This window comes from Aethalodelphis obliquidens, unplaced genomic scaffold, assembly GCF_003676395.1.
Source record: "Aethalodelphis obliquidens isolate GAN/ISIS:26980383/991018 unplaced genomic scaffold, ASM367639v1 scaffold43, whole genome shotgun sequence".
NCBI classification, from domain to species: Eukaryota; Metazoa; Chordata; class Mammalia; order Artiodactyla; family Delphinidae; genus Aethalodelphis; species Aethalodelphis obliquidens.
In genome coordinates, this window is record NW_020837987.1 from 7,579,986 (window position 1) to 7,598,611 (window position 18,626).

At 57.1% G+C, this 18,626-nt stretch overlaps 1 protein-coding gene across 6 annotated transcripts; it reads right to left on the bottom strand.

Annotated features, from left to right (window-relative positions):
• Nucleotides 1–438: 438 nt before the first annotated feature.
• On the bottom strand, nt 439–15,246 carry DPF1 (double PHD fingers 1). Of its 6 annotated transcripts, none has more exons than XM_027079399.1 (12): nt 15,114–15,246; nt 9,359–9,519; nt 9,177–9,284; nt 7,638–7,765; nt 7,268–7,357; nt 6,795–6,873; nt 6,468–6,599; nt 5,514–5,564; nt 5,303–5,422; nt 4,112–4,224; nt 3,479–3,560; nt 2,222–3,343 (listed from the first exon to the last, which is right to left on the bottom strand). In XM_027079399.1, the coding sequence occupies exons 1-12, from the start codon at nt 15,143–15,145 to the stop codon at nt 3,273–3,275; spliced, it is 1,167 nt and encodes a 388-aa protein (XP_026935200.1). In that variant the 5' UTR covers nt 15,146–15,246; the 3' UTR covers nt 2,222–3,272. The 6 variants fall into 6 exon arrangements, with proteins under 6 accessions (XP_026935201.1, XP_026935202.1, XP_026935200.1 ...); XM_027079398.1 differs by having other exon boundaries at nt 3,479–3,590; nt 15,114–15,225; XM_027079403.1 differs by lacking the exon at nt 15,114–15,246 and adding an exon at nt 10,933–11,707.
• Between the last annotated feature and the right edge of the window lie 3,380 nt (nt 15,247–18,626).

The following is an 18,626-nucleotide window of genomic DNA, read 5'->3' on the forward strand; positions in this document are numbered from 1 at the left end:
CACTGCACCGCCGGGGAGTTCCCCCGAATGTAAGAAATTCCTAAGTTAAAAAGAGGAAGGTTTTACCTCAGAATTCATATACTTGAGGCCTAAAAGCCAGACCCGGCCCATGGAGTTGTGTTGGTTTTAAAATTAATGGTCAACTTTTTAAAATCTGGAGATGGTACAGAAAGAAAGCTGGATTTCGAGCTTGGTAACGCTGTCCTCTGCAGCAAGACGCGGCACTGAGGGGCCCCCGCCTCCTTGAGCGGGGCTGTCGCCCCAGGCCACACCCTGCCGGTGCCAGCTCATTGGCACCGCACCCGCCCTCGGTGGGAGTAGGCCTCCCTCTGCCAGTCAGCCAGTCGGTGGTTTGGAGTGAAGAGCAGCCCCTGCTTCCAGGCCCCGGGGGCTCGGGGAGAGGTGGAGGTGTCTTGGAAAGAGACCGACACAGCCGGGGACCTCAGCCCCGGGCCTAGGGGCTCTCCTAGCTGGGAGCGGTCTTAAACTCCTGGGCCCAGATCTGCAGCTGCCCTGGCGAAACACTTTCGCAGTTTGACCCGGGGATCGGGGTCAAACTTATTTTCCAGACCTCGAAATTTCATGTGAGAATCCCAAGGTCCGGCTTCTGGTGGGAAGTCTAGGTCCAGCTCCACCTGGATCTGAGAAGCAGCGCCTTCTCTTGACAGGGCTGGCCCCACGGCCGGGGCTTTCTGGCCCACCTAGACATTTACCTGTGATGGAGTTTACCGTTTCCGTGCTCAAACCTGATGCTTCTGTAACCTAGACTCTCCCGCACACACACACCCGCCCCCCACACACACAACAAATCTTTTTCCAAAACGGTTATATATCCTTTTTCCAGAGGAGGTGGACCAGCTATTTCCACATCTCCTAAAAATTCTAGAGTGTTCCAGACACTCTCCCTGTCTCCGCCCTCCCTGAGGCCCCATCCTCAACCCATGCTGCCCTCCCCCCTCCAGCACGGAAACGGCGGAACAAGCTGTTCTCACATCCTCTCCTGGCGCCTGTGACACACACCAACTTCCAACACCCCACAACTCGCACACGCCAGCGTGCGCTCTCGCCTGAACTGTGCCCTGCTCGTCCCTTCCCCATCTTGCCCCAGTTTTCCACTTCCTCTGCCTGTCCCCCTCTCGCGGGCCCGGGCGCCCTCCTCGACCCTCCCCCAGTCTCCTCTGCCTCCCACCCCGCCTCTGGCTCTCCCCTCACCCAGGCTCTGAATCCCTTCCCGCTCTTGGCTCTCTCCAGATTTTTCTATTGTCTCCCTAAATTCTTTGTGTCCTCTCCCCTGAAATCTCATCTCTGTGGCATTGTCCTAGGACTTCGCCTGTGCTGGGTCCTAACTTCATCTCTCTCCCCAAATGTGCCTCCCCGCTCTTAGTCTCTCTTCCGCTCTCCTATTTTACGTGCCCTGGTTCCCTGCCTCCCCACATGGAATCTCTTCTGCTTCTCTCTCCAGATCCCTGTACTTCCTCCTCTGTCTCTCCCCATGTGTCTGCTGTTTTTTATTACTATTATTGCCTCTCTCCCACTAAATCATCTCTTCTGTCCTCTTCCACCATAATTCCTCTGGCCCTCTTCATCTACATCTCCCTCCAGGTCTACGTCTTCCCTCTCCTGCTCTTTTTCTCATTCTCTATAAATGTGTGACTCCTGTCTGTCTCTCTCCTGACTGTTCTTGTGTCCTGGTTCTCACTCCTCACCTCACCTCACCCAAATCTGTCTTCCTCCTAATGTCCCTGGATCTATATCCCATGGCCCATTCCCCTCTGTTCTTTGCCCCACATCGGGATAGGGAGCTCCAGGTGACGTCTGGGTGTAGGGTGAGGCGCCCCTGGCACCCCTGATCCCTACCAATGGCCCCGAGGGGAGGGGCCAGCCCCCAGTCTTCATCTTTCCATCCCTTCCCTTCCCCCAGTCCCCAGCTTCCCGCCTCCCTCCTCACTGTTTCCCCGTTGCAGCTGCAGCAGTCCGTTGCCAGGGCAACCACAGCTGGCTGGGTGGGAGCCCCCTCCACCCCATCCCCCCCCTTCTCCTTTCCAGCGAGGCAGGGAGGAGATGGGACAAAGCCAGAGAAAGGCGGGGTGCAGAGGGGAGCTGGAGGGAGATGGACGTAGGGCCAGCTCCAGCTGTTAACCTCGGTTGCTTCTCCCCCAGTGAGGCCCCATCTCCCCTTCTTGGTGATGCCCCAAACCAGCCTGGAGAACGAGGCAGACGACGTGGGCAGAGGGGTCAGGCCCAGTTTAATACACGGAACAAGTTAATTCACAGCAGAGGCAGGCAATAAAGGAGACTCGTTTACAAGGGGGGACACGCCTGGATCGGGGGAGACCCCCCCAAACCCACCACCTCCCCCACTTGCAGTCTCAATTTCCCTTTTTTTTTTAAACCCGAACAACAAACACACACAACCACAAGAAACAACCACGCCCCCTCGCAACCCGAAAATGGCCAGCGAAGGTGGCAGGGGGCAGCCCGGCCTGGCCGGTAGGGAATCGGGGCGGGGGGAGGAGGAAAATCTAGTCCGTTGCAGAGTCTGTGCTTCTCATTCCAGCAGGCGCTGGGCAGGGGCCCGCCTTGCCAAGGCAGGCACGGAGTGGGCTCGGGGCGGGGCTCTCGGGGAGGGAGCAGGAACGGAGTTCAAAACCGTGGTTCACATCATGCAGTATCCACAGTGGGCACCGAGAGGGCGGGGGTGGACACCACACCCTCCTGCCCTGGGCACAAGGGGGGAATGGCGCCCACCTTGGGTGGGGAGGTGGGAGAGCTGCAACGCCAGGGACTTGGGGGGAGGAGCCGCCAGGCAGGAAACTGGCGTAGACTGGTGCCCAGTAGATGCGCTCAGCAGTGCCCCCTCCACCCAGCCAGACCTTATAGGACTCTTTGTTATATATTAATTTCTTTTTTTTTTTAACTTTTTGACTTTTTCTTTAGAAAAAGGCTTTGTCCGTGCCCCCAGCTGGCATCCACCACCCCTCGTGCCCGCCCAGAGGCGGGGTATGGCTTTGAGGGGAGCAGAAGCCCCTGGTGCCCATTTGCGAAGGGGTGAGGCAGGAAGGAGGAAGGGAGAGGACCCTGCTGGGCCCACCAACCCACAGGGCAAACATTCCACTTGCACAGAGGGGAGGGGTGACCCAGCCCCCTCTCAGGCTCCCCCCACCCCCGGCCCCTTCCACTGTGGGGCATTAAGGATGGGGAGAGACTGGAGGAGCTCCAAGAGGCAGGTAGGCAAGCATCACCCCAGAGGTCCAGGTGAGCCAGAGCCAGGCCTAGGTGAGGGTGATGTAGGCAGAGGCCTTCTCTTTCAGGTGCCGAAGACAGAGGTGACAACTCCAGCTCCCTGTGGCGCGGCCGGAGGACAGGGAGTTAGGCCCAGGTCTGGGCAGGGCTGCCCCGACCCCCTCCCACCCAGCGGACAGCAGGACAACCACTGTCCAACACCCCACCCCCGTGTCCGGCCCTCCTCTTCTCTCACCTTCCGGGGGCTCCGCCATGGGGGGACTCAGGCAGTACATGTGGTAACCCCGATCGCAGTCGTCACAAAACAGCAGCTGGTCCTGGGAGGTGAGACCCGCCCAGCTGGCACCCTGGGGGCACGGGCACCAGAAACCGGGGTGGGGGGCGGGGGCAGGGGCCAGGTCAAAGGGGCTGGGGGAGGCGGTCCCTTGCAAGACAAAGGGCTCTGAGAAGGTCATCTTTGCAAAACCCTACTGGGCGACGAGCAAAACACCCCTGAGGACTGTCGGTTTGCAGTTTGTAGTTTAGGTTTTATAGGACTCTGTGGAACACTTAAAATGACACGAAGATGGTCTGGAAGTCATGGACGTGGGTTCAGGTCCCAGCCGTACCATTTTCCTGGCTGGGTGACCTTGGGCAAGTCTAGTCCCCTCTCTGAGCTCGGTTTCTTCTCTGTGAAGTGGGAACGAGATCACCTACCTCAGGGCAGTTGGAAGGAGTCAGAGAGTGAAGAGTATTAAGTGCCGGGCTCAATTAATGGACACTAACAATAATCATAATACAGGTTACTGGTGTTCACCAGGGAGGGGGCTCCAGGGAAAGGAGGCCGCCTGGGGGCATGTCCCGGGGAAGGGGGCACGTGGGCACTCACGTCGTTCTCCGAGGTGCCACACAGGCTGCAGGACTTGCACTCGATGCACTGCCAGCGGTAGGTCCGCACAGCTGCCGTCATGTTCACCGTGAACTGTAAACACGAGGGGTGTCCTGGGGGCCAAGGGGCAGGGATGCAGTTAGGGGTCATCGTGCCCCTGGTGGCTGCTGACCCCCGGGGAAGCAATGGCTCAGCCCCCATCCTTAGCTCACAAGGCCCACAGCCCGACCCCACCCAGCCCACGGTGCCCAGACCCTGTCCCGCAGGCAATGCTGCCCTGGCCACCAGTCTCCTACCCAGCCACCATGGCAACCACACTCTGCTCCCCAGGACACCATGGCAACCGCATTCCATTACCCACGGTGCCGTGGCAACCACTTTCTACCACCCACAGCACCAGGGCAGCCACATTCCGTTACCCACAGCAGAATGGCCAACCGGTTCCATTCCATTAACCGCAGTACGTGGCAACCACAGTCTCCCAGCCACAATGCCATGGCAACCGCCTTCCACAGAGGGGTCCCCACACCCTGGTTTTCCCTGCAACCCAAGCCCATTACACACGAAGCCCCAGCAACCACACTGTTACCCACATGACTGTGCAGGGTGCTAACCCACTGGTCAGCCCACCACCCCAGTACAGATGCGCAGCCACTACCCCAGGCCACGACAACCACCTTCCACTGCACCCAATCGCCATGACAACCATATTTCACTACCCATAATACCATGACAACCACAATTCATTAGCCACCGTGCTGAGGCAACCACCATCTATTACCCACAAGTCCACCTCGGGAAACCACAGTCTATTACCCACAGCTCCATGGCAATGGCAAGCACCCTCTGTGAGCCACAGCGCCCAGGCAGCGGCAATCCATGACTCGCTATCACAGCCCACTACCCACGATGTTTTGGCAACCATCTTTCACTGTTCCCCACGCCAGGTAAGCACATGCCGGTACCCACAGTGCCATGACTCCCGCATCCCATTGTTCCCAGAGCCTCCCTGACCCCGCTCAGTTTCCCACAATCCTCAGCAGTCGAGTCGGCTGTTTAGCCTCAGTGCCCCTGGGATGCTCTGCATACCCCACCACCAGTCCTCTCCCTCCTCTGCCTTCTCTCCTCCAGATCTGGACTCCTGGAGTCCTCTCCACCGCGGCCCCCAGAAACCTCAGGTGGGGGCATCACCTGATCGCCCACAGTCGGCACAGGAGATGAGGTCCTCGGGACACCCCGTCTTCTTGGAGCCACCCAGGCAGAAGTCACAGTAGCCGTTGGGGATGACAGTGCCATCAGGCGCCTTCTTGGCTGAAAGAGAGCAGGCAAGGGTTGGCATGGGAGGCAGGGACACCCAGTCAAAGGCTGCTGCAGAAGTAGGGGCAGAGGGAGGCGTCCCTACCTGTGTGTTTCCTCTGTGCCTCAGGGACCCAGGCCAATTCTTTGTAAAACTCTGGGGATGGGGGGACAGAAAGAGGGGCTCTCACCATAGGCAAAGCTCCACCCTGCCCCCAGCCTCAGCCAAAGGGGTGGACCCCTTCTCCAGGCATGGAGGAGGTGGGGGGAGGGAGCAGCTACCCCAAGCTGTGGCCAGTAGCAAAAGAGAGCTGGGGGAGCCCAAATAATTCTCATCAGGACCCCCCCAACTCCTTGAGGGCAACTGATACATCCTCTTTATTAGGTAAAAACCTGGCGGATGCAGCTTTAGGAAGAGCCCCCTGCTTCCCCGCCCATACACACTTCTACCAGACAGCCCCCCCCCCCCCAACTAAGCCCCGACTAAACAACAATTAGGTGGACACCACGGGCTGAGATCTGGTATGGAAACAGACATTTGGAAGGAAAATTCTGAACACAGAGGTGCCTCGGTGTGTGGTGGGGATGGGATGAAGAGACTGCCCTCTCCCACCGAGGGGTGGGTGGAAAGATGGTTTTTCCACTGGCAGAGCCTCCCCCCCAAGCCTTCCCCCATCCCTCAGCTGTCAGGGTTGGCACCGGATTGGCATGGGCGGTCACCAAGGGTTCCCAGGCCACGGACCCTGCCCCTCGGCCAAAGCTTAGCAGAGAAGGGAGAAAGGGAGGCAGGGAGGGAGGGGAGTCATCTATCACCCCCCCTCCCCAAGCTCTAATTGAAACAATAAATCAGACCCAGAAATATTATGCCCGGCCAGGAGCGAGGGAGAGATGGTTGGTTGCCATGGCAACCTCAGAGCCAGCATCCCCCATGGTTGGTGGGGGGAGGGGACCGCTGAGCTGGAGATTTTCCAGAAATGTCTAATGTGCCCCCTCCCTCCCAGGCTCCTTAGCCCCCACTGCCAGGGCCCCTCACCACCCCACGCCCTGCCCGCCTGCTCACGTTTATGGTTGTTTTTCCGGTGGAAGGGCAGGGCGTGGCGTTCGGCGTTCTCCTCCCCCTCCTCCTCAGCCAGGTGGGTGTGGGTGTAGTGGTAGCTGAGCCCTGGCCGGTTCTTATACCGTTTCCCACAGACTGGAGAGTGAGCAGGAAGGGCCGGTCAGCCCTCCCAGCCCGCCTCTGCCCTGGCCTCCAGGATCACACCTCCACCCTCTGCCAGAGGCCTGAACATCCCCCAACCAGGGTCCAGAACAGAAGGGAGGGGGCCAGGAGGGGAGAGGTCTCTGGGCCCCACTCTCTCTCTCTTCCCCCCTCTTCAGAAAGACTCACTATCACAGACATACGGCTTGTCTCGGTCCTCCAGGGAAGCGGTGTCCTGGCGTTTCCGGAGACCCCCGATGCCATATGCCTAGGGGAAAAGGCATGAGTGAGGGGCCAAGAAAGGGAGGGAACTAAGAGAATTTTCATCATTTGGGCCTGAAAGTCAAATCGCAGCTCTGCCACTTCCTAGCTGTGGGCCTTGAGTAACTCCCTTGATCTCTCCAAGGTTCAGTTTCCTCATCCGTGACACAGGTATGAAGCTAGTTCTAACCCACTGTACAATCTCTGTTCTGCAAATGGTTTAATAGACCCAAGCCTCAATTTCCTCATCTGTAAAATGGGTATAAAAATCCCCTATCCCTTCAGGCTGCTCTGCGGATTAAATGAGGTCAAACTGGGGCAGGGTCTGAACATTGTACATACTCAGTAAATGGGATCTGCATTGAGCGGAGGAGTGATGGAGAGAAACTCTGGAGCGATACCTTTCCTTTGGCCCTGTTCTTCCTCCTGGGAATGTCATCCTCCAAGTCTTCCACTTCAAGATCATGTGGAAACTCCAGCAGCTGCTGTTTCTGGGCACCAGGAGAAGGGAGATTGGGGTTAAGAAAATGGGGTATTGTTCTGCTTTGCGGGTGGGGTGGCTCTGGGCGGACCGGAGACTGGGGGTGTCAGGGCAAGTCAGGAGGTCTTCCAAAAAAGAGATGACGTGTGGAAGAATAGAGACTTAGGATGCCCAAAGGCCCTAGGGAGCCAGGGGAGATTTCAGAGCAGGAGCAGGATGGGCTGGGGCAGGAGACAGGGGTGGGTGAGAGGGCAGCTGTGGCCCCTGGCGGGGGGGTGGGGGGATCCTACCTGGCAGTCCATAATGGTCTCCTCCTCCTTCAGCTCTATCTTCTTCTCCCCTGTCTCAGCACACAGTAGAGCCTCAAGGACCGGCCCTTCTGGGAGGCCGCCCTCCTTCTTCAATGGCGCCTCACAGTCTGGGGACAAGGGAGGAGGGTGTCAAGTGGAGAACTTGTTCCTGGAGGACTCCTCAAACTGCCCAGATTGGAGAATCATGCTCTTTGCTAGAGGGAAGAGGCTTTCCCACACTCAACCAGCAATCGACTCAAAGATTCAACCATACACCCTTCCAACAATACTTCCATACATCCTTTCCAAGGATGCCCAGACCCTGGGGAAGACACAGCCAGACCCTCAGAGCCACTTGGACACACTCAAGGGGAGACATGCCCAGACCCTCCTATATAACTACATACATACCTGTAGGAGACCCCACCCAGACCCTCACACCTGGAAAGAGCAGACACTCAAACAGGACACACATGGACATACACAGAGGAGATACATACAGGTCATCTGAGACAGCCAGACACACAAAGGAAGAGATACACCCAGACACTCAGATATACCCAGACCCATGGAGGAGACATATCCAGACCCCTGGGTATACTGGCACACCCAGCAACACTACAAAAGAGAACATTAGACCACCAGATATACCCAGACCACATGGGGAAGACACGGCCAGACCCTAGCAAACACCTGAACATACTTAGGGGAGATAGAGACACACCTAGAGAGAGTCACTCAGGTGGATACACATACACACAGGAGATAGAGACAGTCCCTCCAATACACCTGGACCCACACAGATCCTTGGATATACCTGGACAGGGGAAGAGAAACAGCCAGTGACTCTAATAGTACTGGACACATTCAAGAAGTGATAAAACCAGACACTCATAGGGCAGCGCACGTGCAGAAATACATCTAATACACCAGACAGACACTCAGGGAAGAGATTCTCCCAGACATTCCAAAGCATCTGGCGCTCAAAGGAAGAGAGAGCCGGACCCCCTGATACACCCACATCAGGAACCGCTGGACACTCTGATAGACCAGCCACACACAAGAGGAAACAAACCTTCTAATACACTTGGAAACACCTGAAAAAAGACACAGACGCTGAGATACACTCTATTACAAAGGGAAAGAGTTACAACCTGACACTCTGATACATCCAGACACACTCAGACATCCACAGGAAGCAATACAGTCAGATACTCTGATACATCCCAGCTCACAAGGGAAGAGATACAAAGACTGGATACACCTGGACACACATAACAGATACCACTCTGTCCTGAACTACGCCTGGGCCCAAGTAGGATAAGATACAGTCCAAAGCTCAGTCACTCAGGGAAAACTGGAGAATCTCTGGACGACACCCAGACACACAACGGCAGACACAGCCAGCCACTCAGACACTGGCTAGGAGGGAAATAAGGGCGAATGCTCAGACGCACACCGGCATCACCACACACTTATCAGCGTGTGCTGTGGGCACCCACTGGGGCCACCGAAGGCACAGGACGGAGCTCCACCCACCAATCTTATACTCGCAGGGCCGGAGTCTGGGGTCTTCCAGGATGTTGAGTCTCCGTTTCTTTCTCCAACAGCGGGCGGGGTACGTGTAAATCTGTCCCGGGGCCAAACCTGGAGTGAGAAGGGCGGTAAGAACGCGGCCGCGAAGCCACCGCCCCGCCCCACCCCCAACCTCCCAGCCGTACCCGGGCCGCGGTGGGTCTTCTCCATCCAGATGTAGCAGTTGTTCTGGGCCACGCCGGTCTGCGAGTCGAGGAACGGCAGGCGCAGGCTGCGCTCGGCGCACAGGCGCGCGTTGTAGCTGCGGCAGTGCTCGATGGCTTCTCGGTAGAAGTCCTCGCCTAGGCTGCGAGGGGCGGGTGGGCGGGCGGGCGGCTGTCAGCAAGGGCAGGCGCACCGGGTCGCCCGGCACCCCTCCCCCAGCCCGCCCGTGGGGAATGGGTGGGCCGACTCCTCCAACCTCACCTCTCCCCCGCTGTCGTCGCTCCTGGACCCAGGAGCCCCCAACCCGGACTCAAGCAGGCCTTGAGCCAAGGAGTGGATACACACAGTATAGAAACAGATAAAAATACACCGGGACCCATCCATACAGGCACATATCCAAATACACAACACAAACAAGTCGCACATAGTCACACAGGATTCACACACAAAGAGAGACATATCCCAAGACTCACAAAGGAGAAACAGACACATCTCACATATGTGCTCCCACAAATATCTACTGAAAAACACAAGTATCTCAAGTCCCATAGTGTAGAAGCAGACAGATCACACACGTATACATGCACAAATATATATCACATATCCGAAGACACACAACATAAACAATCACCCACACAAAGACACACAACATGCAAACAGATGACACACCACACACAGACACATCCACTTACTCATCCATCCGAAGACACACACAGACACACAAATGTTAAAAAAGAAAAAATGTTAAAAACAAACTACCCACATATGCACTTACACGCATATCCAAAGACACAACACAAATCACACACACACACACAATCCAGATACACTATACAAAGAAATCACACAGATTCACACAGGATACACACACACATTCACGAAGATACACAATATAGAAACCAACATCTAAAATCCCACATACTCAAACACACAAAGATACACACATACACAACATAGAAACGGACAAATCCACCCATAGTCACACAAAAATTTGCACATAAATACATGCATACCTACATATCCAAAGACACAGAACATAAATGATGCAGAGTTTCAAAGGATATGTACACACACTCAAAGACCAAAATATCCAAAGACACCTAGTGTAGAATGTGAAAGAAATTAAATGCATATCCACACACATATCCAAAAAAAACCCAGAACCCGAACAAGTGACACACGCTCCACAACCCAAGACAAAGGTAGTGTGAGCTTCACTCAAGTTTACCAAGGCCCCCGGGCCCCCGGGCCATTTCACCCTCTCCCCAACTCCGGGGGTCGCAGGGCGGGACATGACCCCCTTTCCCGAAGAGGGCGCCAATAGGGCTCCGAGTTCCCCATACTCCGCGCTCCTCCAGGAGCAGCGCGTCGGACACGGTTCTTGCCAGAGACCCACAGTCACACACATTCGCAACCCCGCGCAGCCCGGCCCACGGTGACAGCCCCCCAGACACCCCATCGGCCCCACCCCCAGCCGCCGCACACACACACACACACACACGCCCGCGCAGACCCGCTCGAGCGCCCTCCCCTGCCTCCCGCCGGCCCGCAGCACCTCAGGGGGCCGGGGATGACCGTGGCCATCTTGCTCCCAGGGTCCTGCCCCCAGCAGGTCCCCGCCGGGCCGGTCCTCCCAGCGCTCGGGCGGGCGCTGAGGCCGCCCATCCATTCATTCCCGGGGGGCGGGAGCACCGGGACCACAGCCAATCAGGGTGGCGGGGTGGGCCCACCCGGGCCATGCCGGGAGTGGTAGTTCTCCCCGCCCGGGGCTGGCGGGACCCCGCAGAGAAGCGGGTCAGAGGTGGGGTCGGAGGCACGCACAACCACTCCCGCGCGCTCACTCATGCACACCTCTCGAGTCTCACACATGGGCCTACACTCAACCATGCACACCTGGACTCGCACACACCCACACGCGGCAGCTTACACACACATTCACACGTATACTCACAGCGTCCCACGCAGACTCACGCACACTCCCTCTCCCACACCTTCGCACAGACTCACATACATTTACACTCACACAAACACTTCAGTGCCAGGAGATTTAGAGACACCTTACAGGTGCCCACACGAACGTCCCACCAACGCGTGGCTCACTGACACCTCCCCCTCCCCCTAGTCCCTCCTAGCTCGGGAGAATCCTCTCCGGTCCCCCTCGGAGCTGCCTCTCTCACAAGGACCCCGCCCTACTCAACCCCTTCCCAGGCCTGACAGCTGCTGTGCTAGTTAGGAGATATAGCCACACCTCCTAGGTTCAAATCCTGGCTCTGCCACTTGGTGGCCATGTGACCTTGGGCAAATGACTTAACCTTTCTGGCCTCAGTTTCCTCATCTGTAAAATGCAGATGATGGCTCATTGGATTATTGTGAGGATTAAATGAGTAAGCATGGGTAAAGTGTTTTAAAAGGTACCTGGCAAGTAGTAGGTGTTCAATAAATTCATTCATTCCACAAAGAGGACCTGATATGTACTAAGATGTAAAATGGTGATAGCTAACCATTATTAGAAAGAATAATGCTGGGCACATAATAGATGCTTAATAAATATTTGTTGAATAGAAATATACTGAGTAGCCACCATGTGCCAGGCACAGTTCTTTAACAGAGATTAACTCACTTGATCCTCATCCTGACCCTCTGGGGTGATATTATCACTACCCCCATTTTCCAGATGAGGAGGTGAAGTCACATGCCCTCAGCTCCTGGTGGCTGTTTGAAGGTGGGACTAAGAGAAGGATTCACTCACCCAGATGTCTGTACCCAAGTGGTCACCTCCTTTCTCCCACTGTCACCCACACTGACTCTACCCTAAGGGATGCTCAGAGAAGGAGCTGACCTACTGAGTCACAACGATCACCAAGTCCCATGCACACACACCTGGAACACACCCCGCCCCCCAACCCCCGGCCCCCATCCAAAGTTCGTGTTCAAGTTTGAGCCCTTGCATGGATGAAAACGCCCACCAATGTCCTTGTCCACCAGGGGGCTCTCCAGCAGACAGAAGAGGCACAAGAGCCTTCACCTCCTCTTTTGTCACTTGACACCCCCACCTACACCCTGGTGAGAGAGACCCCCTCAGGGTCTTCCACACTCATGGTCAGTTCTGGACACACACACACACACACACGCACACACACACACACACACACACACATACACACACACACCTCTAGTCTTAGACCCCTTCTACAGGCTCTTCCCCATCTCCCCCAGGTAAGGCCTTGACCTCCCCCTTCCCAAACCCAAACAGCAGGGAGTGGGTCTCTGCTTCACATCTGGCCTAGAGCAGATGGCAAGGGGAGTAAGTCCTGACACTCACTCTGGCCTCCAGGTCCCTACAGTGGCCACCCCATATCTCAGCCACGGTAAGCCCTGCCCCACTCCTCCCAACAGGCCAGCTCAGCTCAGAGTGCCCTTGCCACCTTCATCTCTCACCTTCCACCACCCTCACAGATCTTCCAGTATGCCTTTACACTTTCCCCCCACACCTCTAGCCTCAGACACCCCGCTCACTCCTGCCCCACCCCAGAACCTGTGCATCAGTTTCGGTCAGCTTGGAGCCTGACTGTAGAACACTCCATCACTTCCCTGGACGCCCTTGTCCACCAGCACAATTTGACCCGCAGCTGACATTTGGAGAGGGGTCTCCCTTCCCTTCCTTACCCCTAGTCACCTTCAGAGACCCCTCTCCCACACTTGAGCTCCCCTGCCCAAACAATCCTCCTGTCCCCATCCCCCAGTGCCCTGTGTGGAAGCTGGACCACAAATGAAATCAGTATTGATACTACCAATAATAATCACTACATTCAGTCAGTGTCAGGCTCAGTACCAAGCGCTTTACAAACATCACAGAAGCACCATGAGGTAATAAGAGCTGTTATGATTCCCCAATTCACAGGTGGTAACACTGAGGCTCGGGGCGGGTGGGGAGGGCAGGAAATTAGTGCTCAAGATGGGGTTTGAATGATGCAGGCAGTCAGAACTGAGAGCAGCACCCTCCACCTCCCACTCCCAAGGGGACCTGACTCGCATTCTCTCAGGAACCAGTCCCTGCCCTCACCCCTGCAGACCCCTAGGAAGGTGAGAGCAAAGAAGGGTGCTGGCGCTCCCACCCCCAAGCTTACTCTAGCCTTCATGTCCCTGCAATGGCTGCCCCATACCTCCTCCAAGAGGTCTGGGCCAGGGTCAGAGTGAGGATGTCTGGATACCCACAGATCCACCGACCTGCACAGGAACCCCGTCCCAGCCACTTTGAGGGTGTCCCTCATAGGGGAGACAAGTGTGTGTGGAAGACTTAGAGTAAGAGGGAAACAGAAGTGTTGTCACCGTTACACACCATTTCACACTGACCCCCAGCCCCGTACACGCCCTCCAAGCCCCCTTTGCCCACCGCCAAGCCACACTTGTAGGCGCGTGCCTGTAAGGTTCAGCCCCCTCCTCTCCCAACTCTCCCCCCCCCCCACACCTGAAACCAGAAGCTACTGGGCGCCTTCGGTCCGGCCACCTGGCACAGCCTTTCTGGAGGGCGGGGGCGGGGGATGGGGGGCGCCCCCGGGCCCCTCCCCCCCTCCACCACCACCCCCAGCATAAGTTGCTCAAGGTCAAGGTGGCGGGTGCCAGGGGTTGGGGGAAGGGTGGGGGAGGTCGCCCAGGCCCCTTTGTGCGGCGCCGCGGGCGTTCGCCCTCCTCCTCCTCCCCACCAGGCCGGGGAGGAGGGGGAGGGGAGTGCCGCGCACGCCAACCCGGGAGGGAGAGCGGGAGCGGCCGCGCGCCTGTCACTCCCAGTCCTCCGTCACCGCCTGGGGAAGGGGGGTGGGGAGCGCTGGGACCCAGGAGTTCGGGATCCCGAGGAGGGAGCGAGAGAGATGGAGAGAGAGGGAAGAAGAGAGGTGGAGAGAGCGAGGGATGTCTAGGAGAGGTGAGGGCTGGAAGAGAGCTAGGTTTGAACCCAGGCGTCCAGGATCCCAGCCAGTGGGCCCGGGAGGAAGCTAACACTCGGAGGAGGGACGCGGACAGGGAGAAAGGGAGGGAATCCCCGGAGGCTGAGGGCGCTCCCAGCACCCTCTCCCGAGGCATCTAGTCCCCAAGGAGATGAGAGATGCTCTCGTTAGATGTGTACGGGAGGAGAGAGGGAGGGATCCCACGGTCTAAGCTGAACGGGGCGTCGGGGCTTTAGGTCCTGAAGACCCGGGAAGGGAAACAGCAGGGATCTAATCGGGGACCCCCGACGTCTAAGCTCCCACCCTGCGGTCGCGCGGACCGAGGTCCCCGAGATAGAGGGGGGGGGGGGCGAGAGAAAGATGCTTTGATGAGGGGAAAGGATGGTGGAGACCCCGGAGACTGAGGTCTGGACTTAGGCGTACGTACTCCCAGCCCCATGCAGGGGCAGGCCCGGCGCCCCCAGAGACTCGGAGGAGGAGAGAGGGAGGAGGAGGAGAGGGAAGCCCCTACCCCCACTCTGGGTGGGGAAACGGCCTCCGCCACCCCCCAGCTCGCGCCACATTCCTTCACTGACAGCGACAAAGAAGAGGCGCCCCCGCGACCCCCGAGGGGCTCCCGCCCCCAGCCCCAGGGGGCGACAGGGGGTGGCGGGCCCCCCCAGGGGAGGGGGGCGCAAACTGGGGGCCCACATTCAACTGCCATCCGCCCACGGCGTCCCCCTCCCCAGCGAGGGCGGGGGAAGGGTTCGGGTAGGGGGCGGGATGGAGGGACGTGGACGGCGGGGACACTCACGACTTGAGCGGGTTCTGAATGGCGGTGGCCATGGCCCGCTCGGCTGGGCCGCCTCCGGCCCGGGGCGCCGCTGCCGCCGCGCGCGGGCCCAGCCCGGCCTGCGCCGCCCGCTCTGCCGCCCAGCGCGCTACGATTTCATTCATTCTTGGGGCTGCGGCGCGAGCGGAGCGGGGCGGGCAGGGGGCGGGGCTCGGCCAATCCCCTCACCTCCCGGCGCACGACGGGACGTGGAGTCTAGGGGCGCTCGGCGGCGCCCGAGGGCGCCCCTGTCCGGACTACACGTCCCAGGGGGCGTCGGGAGGACCGCACGCCCATTGGCTACTGGGGATACAGGGCGGGGCTGGGATCGCCCCAAGGCATCCTTTCCCCTCCCTGGGGGTGCTCCATCCCCAGCTCGGGTTCTCCATCCTCCAGGCACCGCGTGCGCGCAGGAGAAGGTGGTCCCTGGCTTCTGGGTCTCCCCTGGGTGTGTGGATGACCCCAGGGTCTGTCGTGTATTCTTGCCTTTGCCTACTTGTCTGGGTGCCTCTTCTGTGTAAGCCAGTCTGTAAACAAGCACAGGGGTTAATCAATGCCTTTGTTCATTTATTAAGTGCCTGCTATGTGCCAGGCACTCTTCTAGACACTGGGGATACCGCGTGACCAACAGGCAAAGTTGCTGCCCTCAAGGAGCTGACCTTTTAGTGGAGGAAAAAAGATGATAAACGAACAAATAAACTGATCATTTTAGAGAGTGATAAGTATTATAAAGAAAGTGGCTGCTCTGAGGAGGTGACATTTGAGCTGAGACCCGAGAAGCTGCCACCGTGCAATGGGAGGGGAAGGAGGAAAAGCTTGGCAAGTTCAAAGATCAGTGGGAAAGCTAGTGTAATGAGCAGAGTGAGTGGGGGAGGCGGGGAGGGAGACAATATTAGGGAGACAGCAAGGATCCAGATTGTGTCGGGCCTTGTAGGCCATTATAAAGAAAACGGATTTTGTTCTAAGTGCAATCAGTCATCCTTGACTCTTCATTTTCACACACCCCCCAGACCCATCAGCAAATGCTGTTATCTCCACATTCACAAAATAGATCCAGAATCCACCCACTCTTCTCCCTTCACAGCCTCCATCCTGGTACTGCTCCCCTTTTGCTCCCCGCCCCGCCCCCACAGTCCATTTCTATTCTCTCCAGGGCAGCCAGAGTGAGCTGCTTGAAACAGCTGGCATCACAATGCGCTCTGGCTCAAAACCTCCAGTGGCTTCTTTCACACTTTTTAAAGAAATATTTATTGATCTATTTGGTCGCTCTGGTTCTTAGTTGCAGCAGGCGGGCTGCTTAGTTGCAGCTTGAGGGCTCTTCAGTGGTGACATGAGAATTCTTAGTTGAGGCATACATGGGAGATCTAGTTCCCTGACCAGGGATCAAACCCGGGTCCCCTGCATTGGGAGCACAGAGTCTTAACCACTGCAGCACCAGAGAAGTCCCTTCTTTCACACTTAGAAAAAAATTCGAAGTCATTACTATGCCCTCTAGGCCCTACTCAAACCCGTTCCCAGGCCCCATCACACTTCTGATCTCACCGCCCTTCTTCCTTCCCTTGTCTAACTTTACTCCAGCCGCACTGGCCTCCTCCCTGTTCCTGGAACGTTCCACTCCCACTTCAGCCACAGGACCTTTGCACTTGCTGTTCTCACTGCCTAGAATGCTCCTCCCCCAGACACCTGCATGGCTCCAACTCTCACTTTATTCAGGTTTCTGAATGTCACCTTCTCAGAGACAACCTCAGCTAAGATGGCATCCCCCAGAATCTCTCTGTCCTCTTAAAAGCTTTCTCCTTCTCCCAACACTTACCGTAACTCATCATCATGTTGTAGGCCTATTTAGTTACTTGATTGTCTCCACTCCTTTGACTACCAGCTCTATGAGGCAGGGATTGTTGTTCATTCCACTGCTGTCTCCCCAGTGCTTAGAACAGGGCCTGAAAAATAGCAGGTGCTCAACAATTATTTGTTGAATAAATAAATGAATCAATTAGTCATTATCCTCCATGTCACTCCCCACTGTCTGGCTCTGCAGAGTGCAAGCAGCAGGGAGAGAGAGTCATGCGGGCTCCAGGCTGTACCTTCCCACACACTTGGACCATCTGAAGGGGACTTGGCGGGCGGGGGGCGGGGAGGGGTTGTATTAAGGAAACCTTCCCAGCAGAGGGTCTGGAGCTAAAGCTTCAAGGCAAAGAGAAGGGAGAGGTTAAGAGGCACATTCACTCATTTCTATAGAGTATCACTGTCCCCAGCCCGGTGTGGGCATGCTGGGGACACAGCAATGATGTGTCTGATGGCCCTGCCCCAGGCAAAGCCGTAAGCTCACAGTCCAGTGGGGTAAAAGACCCATCACCACACGATGACAGCCAAGGGTGGGGGAAGCCAGGGCAGACGGCAGGGCTGGGATAGAGGAGGTACTCGGGGCTATGGGAGCCCAGAGGAGGCTCCTAACCCAGCCTGGGGGTCACGGAGGGCTCCTTGAAGGAAGTTCCAGGAGAGTCTTTTCAAGTCCTGACCCCCTGACCTCTCCAGACACAGGGCAAGTCCCTGTTCTGACCTCTTGGGGCTCTGGGGTCTACCTGTCACCCAAGTCTTGGGAACAAACCATTGCCAACGTTTGTTCTCGTCTCCTAACCTGGAATGCAAAGGTTTGGCCACCAGAGGGCACTGTGGCCTCAGTCTTTGTCCAGACAGACTGTTCGTGAAGCCTCGGATCCTGGAGGGACATTGTGGGGCCAGTGGGACCAGCCAGTGGAGACACTGGTGCCCCCACTATGAGCTTCAGACCCTGCCCAGGACCTGGTCACCACGGTCTGAGTCCCTCCCGCCAGAGGCTCCTGTGGAATCAATAGACCCTCTCTGTCCCAGACCCCTGAGGGCCCAGCTTGGGCCTCCGAGGGAGACACTTGCTAAGCCCCCCGATCCCTCTCTTCCCCGCTATTCTTCAGAGGGTACAGCCCTCCCCTAAGCCGCCCTTGGGATGTTCAGACATGACCCTCAGAAGTCTCCTACCCAGATGAGGATACTGAGGTACAGAGGACGTGAGGCTGGGGGGAGGTGGTCACACAATACCAGGGCAACAACAATAACAATTAATAATAATAACAACAGTACATAAGGTCCCGTTGACTTAGCTCCTCCTGTGTGTCAGGATGGCTCCTGAGCTTTTCACAGGTCTTACGTCACGATCATACAGACCGCACTTAGGAAGCAGGACTCTCCACCTCAGAGTCAGACAAGGCAACTTGGGCTCATATAGACAATACCCCTGCCAAAAGTCCCCACCTGTCAAGGTGGGGAGAGCTGGGGCTTGAACCCCTGTCTCACTCAGAAGCTAAACCACAGGCCACCTCCCTGTGCTACTCTGAAGGGGGTTGCTGACTTCCTGTGTCAGAATCTGCTCAGGCCCTCCATGAAAATGCCATCCCTACCTACCCTCCCGCCCCCCAGTCCCAGGGATACAGCATCCCTGAAGGCAGATCCCAGAACCCC

Bases quoted from the DNA above. Each gene is read 5' to 3' on its own strand.
- DPF1 (XM_027079402.1), bottom strand. From the start codon at position 11,042: ATGGGCGGCCTCAGCGCCCGCCCGAGCGCTGGGAGGACCGGCCCGGCG. The intron at 5,565-6,467 runs GTGAGCAGGCGG...CCCCATCCCCAG, and splicing joins CCGGAAAAACAACCATAAAC to AGTTTTACAAAGAATTGGCC. The intron at 3,344-3,478 runs GTGAGAGAAGAG...GCCGCGCCACAG, and splicing joins CATGGCGGAGCCCCCGGAAG to GGAGCTGGAGTTGTCACCTC.